An 8127-nucleotide genomic window follows, 5' to 3' on the forward strand; every position below is an offset into this window, starting at 1 on the left:
TAAAAATCCCAGAGCTGGGAATTAGTCCTTATAAATGTGTTAAGATGATGTCCCCGTTTGGATGTCTTTTTAAATGGAATTTAAGGAGAGTCCTGTTGAACCAGACCAGCTCCATCTAGTCTATCATCCTTTGGGAAGCCCATATACAGAGCACGGAATCAATAGCCTTCCCCTGCTGTTGCTACCCTGCAGCTGATATTCAATGGGATATAGTCTGTGAACATGTAAGTTTCAGTGTAGCCATAGATAAACCTCCACGAATTTATCTAATCACCCTTTAGAGCCATTTAAGACCAACACACTTTCCTACATTCCGCCTCCCCTCAGGGCATGATGTGTAAACCAGCAAGGAACTATGCTATAATATTTTATTGTGAAAGAGTTGTTTTAGTGTCTGTCCTCCGTTACCCATATGTACAACTCACTAGAGGTGTGGTGTGTGGATACTTTCATATATTTGTCACATCGGTCTTAATAAGCAGAGAGATCTGTGTTCCATACATTTGGGTTCGCTTTTATTTCCCCCGGAATAGGAGCAGAGAAGTGTTGGTATAAATCTGCAAACGCTTTGGGCGATGCAGCTCTGGAAACTGACTCATCGAGAAGCACCTTGCTTCATGCCTAATCTGGAATTTACAGTATGGTAGACTGGAGGGGTGAAATGGGAGAGACTGAGCAGGATTTCTGCGTTTCCTGCTGTTGCAGATGATGTCACTTTTCAGCTGCTGCATTGCTAGCTAAAGGGGATCTGTTATCGGAGTCAGCAAAAGCCGTTTGTCCCTCTTTGGTGCTGCGTTAACCAGAAGAACAATTTCTGCATTTAATATTTAAAGAGGCTCTTAGGGGCTTCCTATGCCTGATTGTTAAACTTATATAGAATCTGGGTGGAAAGAGTCCCGCCATCTCTGATAATACTGTCAGCTTTAATATATTCACCTTCCAGCAATATAGCTGTCAGCAGGAAGGACGGAAATGGCGGGTTTTATTGGAAAACTTTTATTTTACACCATTTGACTCTGTTTCCACATAGCTTCGTGCCAGCACTGAACTTGCCGAGTTTATCTCCCATTGTTTTACCTTGGCGCTTGTGTTGGACAGATGAGGTACAGAACAGTGTAATTGCCTCTGTGAAAAAAAAGGGTAATTGTAGATGACAAAATCATAGAGCAGCCTTAGAGCTGAGGTTTGTTCTCCTCTTTACCCAGATATGCCCATCGTATCTGCCCACGTCACATATATTAACAATGTCACTTACTTCTCACCATGTATTTGTGATAGTCCCTACAAGACATAAGACTTGTCCACACTAGAGCAAAATGTGGATTTCCACCCACCAGTCTCCCCACTGATACAGGAGGGTCCACAAGACACCCTCCCCATTGTAGTTTTGTCTTGGACTTTTCCTTCTTTAAATGCAGGTGTGTGTGTGTGTGTGTGTGTGTGTGTGTGTGTGTGTGTGTTTGTGTGTGTGTGTGCTGATCCTTGGAAAGTCCAAAGTGTCCAGGATCAAGAAACTCCGCATTTACAGGGGGAAAGGTTCAGAACAACAGTGGGGCAACATCTGCTTTTTGCTCTGATTCAGACAAACCCTTAGGATCCAAGCAAGTTACTTGTTTTCCTGTGTGCACCACTGGTGAAGGATGAATTTAGGCTTAGTAAAATATTTCCAGTGAGCTATACCATGTTGTACAGGGAAATGTGAAAGGCTGACTGGTAACATGGGAGATTTTCTTACTGCAAAATATCAAGATCAGGTGGGTGAATTTCAAGTCATTCAAAAAATAAGATATCCAGAGGTTTATGGGTAACTATATAGGACTGGATCCAGATCCCATTGGAGTCAATGGAACAGGTTAGCCATACCTAAGTTCCATTGATTTCAGTGGTAGTGAAGTGCAGCTAACATGTGGAGAAATCCTGTACATGTCTGCTCAGAAATCAATCCCTCTGAATTCAGTGGGACTTGCTCTTATATAAGTGTGTGTAGGTTATGCCAGCCTTAGGGTGTGTACACATTAGCAGCTTGAAACACGGTGAGATCATTCCCCCAAGTTTAACACTGCTTTCTTGGATTCCTGTACACACTAGAGAGGGGGCAGAGATGTCTTCACCCAATGCCCAATACCTGATTTGTTTCCCCACACCGAATTCCAGTTCACCATAGCTGTCATCTGTGCATGTACAATCACCTGCACATGTGCAATGGCTGCTTGAAATGTACACATCTTGCCTTAACTGTGGCTTCTGTTTTATAACTGGATGGAAGCTGGTCTCAGGGGAAAGTGCGTCAAACAGGAATATTTCTCAAGAAACTACAGGATACAAATAGATTGTGGCTAATGTCATGTGCATTTAGCTTTAGACCCCAGTGTTGGGAGCATGCTGGAGCCAGAGTAAATGGTAATGTGCACACAGCCTAAATCTGGATCCAATCCAGAAAAATTAGGCCAAGAAACCAATGAATAATATATGCCTGCCCATTGATAGATACTTTTAAAACATCCTATTGACATTGGGCAGGTACCCTCACTATATTGTTTTAGATGCCTGCAGTAAACCTAGGATGGGGGGTGGGGGGTGGGATGCCCAGCCTAGCCAGAAACATGATTTAATTACCTATATTGATTTTTAATTTTTTATATTTGATTTTGATTATGGTTTTCCTGCGCATTTGTTTTTTTAACTGGTTTGTGGATTTTAGCTGTGTTTTATCTATAATTTTATTTCCACACCACTTTTTTTATCAAGCAGTTTCTAACATTTTCCAAGTAAACAATAAATACAAATGAAAGCAACCAGAAATGATTTCAGACACAATTGGTTCCGCTCACTTAAAACACAACACTTTTCAGCAGTGCCTATTTAGACATTGAGGCAGGAGACACTGAGAGAGAAGATCTTCAGATAATGTGCATGCATGAATCAGTCTCTTTTGTTTTCCAGCATCTCTGAACGTCGTTTCAGTAAAAGCCGTGGCAACCATGATCACACTTTCTGTGAGAGGGAACATGCAGCTAACCTACCCTGTTTTCTATATCATGCTCATTCTGATGGCAGTGACATGTGCTTTCCAAGTCAAGTAAGTTTCTAACATATTCACCTACCATCTTATTACCCTATTAACAGCCATTTGCTAATTTCTGCTCCTATAGTTAATGCTTCGTGTCATAGCTTTGCTTATACAGCCAACTTCTAACAGGCCCTTGGCCCAACTCAGCGCTGATGGTTTCAGGCCAGATGCATTATTATGCGCTCACTTCTAGTTTTGATTTATGACCGCGATGCTTTATTTTGCTGTTAACTAGCCATGCAGGTTTTCCTAAATGCACTTTTACATTTGCTGAGGATTTCAGACCAGATGAACCTTGCTGGTTTCCTGCTGCTTTTTCATTCTGACATTTTCCACAGCTTTTACACCCACTGCCAGTCACTAATAAAACTAACACCCTGCTCTGCTTTCACTAATTTCGCCATCTTGTTCCCCCGTGCTGCTTTGTATTTGCAGGTTGTAGCAACACAATTTCCCTTGTCCGTTTTTTTTTTATTATTACTATTAAAGGGGAAGGGGCTGAATCTCCCCAGAATACTCATATAATTATGTCTTCAAAAGTGTTCTTCTTCCAACTGGGATTTCCTTCCTGTCTTTTCAAGGTCTATCCATTGATTAACCTGGCTGTGATGATAGTTCTCACAGAAGACAGGAGGCTGCTGCCGATAATAGCATTTCCGTGTCTAGTTCTCCCCCAAACCTTTAGACTGTCTAGTAGTTTAACTCACTCTATGCTTTGGTATCATTATGCCCTGTGTTTCTCCACTCTCACCAACTGCAGGCAACGTGAACACAACCTGACGTTGCTATTTTAATAATAGCATTTATTAGCATTTTTGTTGTTCTGTTATAAGACGCTTTGAGCATATATCTATGGGAAAGTGGAACACAAAATTTAATAAACAAACTAGATGGACCTTTGGTCTGAACTAGCCAGACTTTTCTAATGTTCTTAGGCTTAAACCACATTTTCTAATGTTCTTAGGCTTAAACCGCATGTGAGCCAGTGTGGTGTAGTGGTTAAGAGTAGTGGACTCGTAATCTGGTGAACCGGGTTCGCGTCTCTGCTCCTCCACATGCAGCTGCTGGGTGACCTTGGGCCAGTCACACTTCTTTGAAGTCTCTCAGCCCCACTCACCTCACAGAGGGTTTGTTGTGGGGGAGGAAGGGAAAGGAGAATGTTAGCCGCTTTGAGACTCCTTTGGGTAGTGATAAAGCGGGATATCAAATCCAAACTCTAAACTCTCTAATCCAATCTATTCCACCTCCGCCTCTTGAAAGTATCTTGGGAAATGTGGCTTACCCCTCGCAGAACTGCAATTCCCTGCACTCTTAACAAACTACACTTCCCATGATTCTTGTGTGTGTGTGCTTTAAATGTATGGTGCGTATACAGCCTTTATGGTGGCTTTCCTAAGACCACCTGGTGCACTGATATCAGAATTAAGATTCAAACCGGGGACTTTGCAGCTGACACTTTTACAGCTTTTCCTCTTGTAGCCAAACATAACTCAAAACATATTTTAGTGCAGGGGTCACTAACCTGTGGCCTTCGGTATGTTGCTGAACTACACCTCCCATCAGTTCTAGCCAGCATGGCCAGTGGTTAGGGATGATGGGATTTGTGGTCTATCTATAGCTGGAGAGCCAAAGTTCTGCCATCCCTCTTTTAGTGACTCATTTGAACAGCATTTTTTATTTTAGGAGAGGGGGTAGCATCTTCATGCATTTATGTTGGATTTTATTTTTCAGAGTGTCATTGGTATGACTGGCCAAAAGTAATGAGGTGTCTGCAGTGATTTTGAAATCCTGACTATGCCATGAATATGCAGGATTTTTTATTTTATTTTTAAAGCTCCATGGAGACTGCTCAACGGTTGCTAAAATAACCTTGCAGTCACTCCTAATGTCTAAAACAGATTAGAAGCTGGACTTTAATGTTGTATCAATAGGCCATTTGGAGGATCGCTCTTTTTCAAGGATGCACAACATTTTCTACATGAAATTAAGACTTCTATATTCAGCTGCTGATCCAGCTTTTTGGGGGTGTGGTGGGTGTCCCCCAGTGTATTTTTTTTAAAAGCAGCTCTTTTGTCAGTTGATAAGGCAGAAATGGTTGGAAGCTCTGATGGTCAGAAAAGATTCAACATTTCCTCACGAAACAAAATATTTAAATTCAGGACTAAATATTAAATAACAGGTTTTGAATCGAGCAGCCGTGCCTACCCTAATAAATAATAATATAATATAACACTCTACTGTTTTTAAAATACATCGACATTTTTATGTTTTGGTGATGTGCAACCCTCTGTTATTTTATGAAATGGCAGTACAGAAATACTTTTATTAAATATAAATATTGGGTTGTTTTTATTTTTATTAGGTATTTTGTGGTTTTATATCTTGATTTTATTCTGTGAACTGCCCTGAGACCCCCCAGGTATAGGATGGTATATAAATTCAATAAATAATAATAATATACAAACCGAGTAATTCTTACAACAACCTTTTAAAGTAGGCCAAACATTACCTTGGGAACATAGGTAGCTGTACTATAACATGATTGTTTGTCCATCTAGCATAGCATTGTCTACTCTGACCGATAGCAGATCTCACAAGATCTCAGGCAGGATCCCCATTCTGTAAGATTGGGTCTACTAGACAGTGGCTTGACTTGAGCCTGCCTGGTGAGTTTGTGGCAGAAGTGAAATCTTAGCCAGGAATTTCCTGAGCCACTGCACTAAACAAGTTCTTCCGTGCTGTCCATGGCCAAAGGTGCCCAAGGCTGAAGAACATGGGTGATTTCCTTAGTTTCCTCCCTAGAAAGATAAGTAATGGGAAGGGTGAGAGGGTGTGGTGATTTTGCTCACAGGCTTGTTCATCTGTGGTGTTCTGCACTGAGTAATGCTCGTGTTTTGAAGTACCTGCCAGGAACCAGAGTATTTTGTAACAAGTTCCATATACTCAAAGAGGCTTTTGGCTTGGGTTTTTAAACAGCATTTATTTATTACATTCATATCCTGCCTTGGTTCTTCTGTTTGCTTCTCTCACTGCCCTTTTATCAGCATAACATCCCTGTGAAGTCAATAACGTTGACAGAGATAGTGGCTGCAAACAAACCAGTCATTTGAAGCACACCCAAAGAGTTCCTCACAGGGCTACAATTTCCAGTACCCTTAACAAACTATAGATCCTAGGATTCAGGGTCTCTCTCTCTCTCTCTCTCTCTCTCTCTCTCTCTCTCTCTCTCTGTGTGTGTGTGTGCTTTAAATGTATGGTATATATGCAGTCAATGACTGGTCCAAGGTTACCTAGTGAGCTTCACTTCTGAGTATGGATTTGAACCTGAGTCTCTTCATTCCTAGACTGAGATTCTACTGATAATACCATACTAGCTCAATCCCTGATACTGCCAGGCAAATCACTTTAGAAACATTCAAGAGTCGCTTATGATATAGCCTGGAGGTTTGCTGTTCAAAGAAAAGACATTTTTAAAAACAACCGAGCATTCTGCCGGAGCCTGTTAGACCCCTGGCTGCAGTATTTGATATTTTGATTTTAACCTAATGTAGTTTGTGGATTTAAAAACCTTTTTATTTAATCCCCCCCCCTTTTGCAGACTTGTTAAAATAAACTTCAAAGCCTAGTTTTGTAAGGCTGCGATCCTGTGCACATTTATCTAGGAGCAAGCTCTGTTGAGTACAGAGGGACTTCACACCTTGGTCGATGTACAGAGGAGTGTGTTCCAACTCTCTATGCCAGGGGTCAGCAAACTTTTTCAGCAGGGGGCTGGTCCACTGTCCCTCAGAACTTGCAGGGGGCTGGACTATATTTTGAAAAATAATAATAATGAACTAATTCCTATGCTCCACAAATAACCCAGAGATGCATTTTAAATAAAAGGACACATTCTACTCATGTAAAAACACGCTGATTCCCGGACCGTCCGCAGGCCAGATTTAGAAGGCAATTGGGCCGCATCCGGCCCCCGGGCCTTAGTTTTTCTACCCATGCTCTATGCCAGCGAATCTCAATCTGCGGGTCCCCAGATGTTGTTGGACTACAACTCCCATCATCCCTGAGCACTGGCCTTGCTAGCTAGGGATGATGGGAGTTGTAGTCCAACAACATCTGGGGACCCACAGGTTGAGAAAGGCTGCCTATGCAATATGAAGAGCTTTGGTTCCAGGTCAAACTTAAAAGATCAGAGTGTCATCTGCACCAAAAAAAAAAAGGGGGGGACTGAGGTCTATGGAAATAGAATCATAGGATCTTAGAGTTGGAAGGGGTACCAATGGTGATCTAGTCCAACTCCCTGCAATGCGGGAACCTCAGCTAAAGCCTCCATGACAGATAACCACCCAACCTCTGTTTAAAAACCTCCAAGGAAGGAGAGCCCACCACCTCTCGTGAGAATCTGTTCCATCGCTGAACAGCTCTTACGGTCAGAAAGTTTTTCTGAATGTTGAGTAAGAATCTCCTTTCTTGCAACTTGAAGCCATTGGTTCAAGTCCAGAGCAGGGGGGGGGAAACAAGCATTCTCCATGTGACAGTCCTTAAGATATTTGAAAATGGCTACCATATCTCCTCTCAGTCTCCTCTTTTCCAGGCTAAACATACCCAGCTCCTTCAAGCTTAGTTCCCAGGCCCTTGGTCATCTTGGTTGTTGCATATATGACGAATGCTGATGCTTTGGATTTTTCTGCTCTGTTTTAGTAATGGCGAAGCATCCCAGGAAGAGCTGATCTCAAGAGCATCTTCTTGGAGTGTTGGAATGCCAACTGCCCAGTTGTTATTAAATGTTGGCTGCAATTGCCCTAGCCTGTGAATTCTTATTGACGTGACTCTAAAAGTGCATTGACTTTCTTCTCATAGGTTTTTAAATGAAGCAATGAAGCTCTATGGTGCAGAAGAGGTCATCCCAATGAACTACATATTCTTCAGCATTAGCGCTATTGTGGCAGGTTAGTAGGTACCTTTGGTCAACCAAATAAAGGCATCGGAACTGGGGAGCTCCATTGTGTTCTTGTGTGCAGAGCTCACAAAGATTCGTTGTGACTCCCCGCCCCCACCCAGGG

General features: G+C 42.1%; 1 protein-coding gene across 3 annotated transcripts in view; it reads left to right on the plus strand.

The window, feature by feature from the left end:
• Nucleotides 1-8127, plus strand: part of NIPAL2 (NIPA like domain containing 2) — a 40481-nt gene that overhangs the window by 25932 nt on the left and 6422 nt on the right. For all 3 annotated transcript variants that reach the window (XM_083517380.1, XM_083517381.1, XM_083517379.1), the window contains 2 exons: nt 2944-3079; nt 7925-8013. In XM_083517380.1, coding sequence (XP_083373506.1) covers nt 2944-3079; nt 7925-8013 — 225 coding nt within the window. The remainder of the gene's footprint in view (nt 1-2943; nt 3080-7924; nt 8014-8127) is intronic.

This window comes from Podarcis liolepis (genome assembly GCF_965112155.1).
Source record: "Podarcis liolepis genome assembly, chromosome: 8".
Classification (NCBI taxonomy): domain Eukaryota; kingdom Metazoa; phylum Chordata; class Lepidosauria; order Squamata; family Lacertidae; genus Podarcis; species Podarcis liolepis.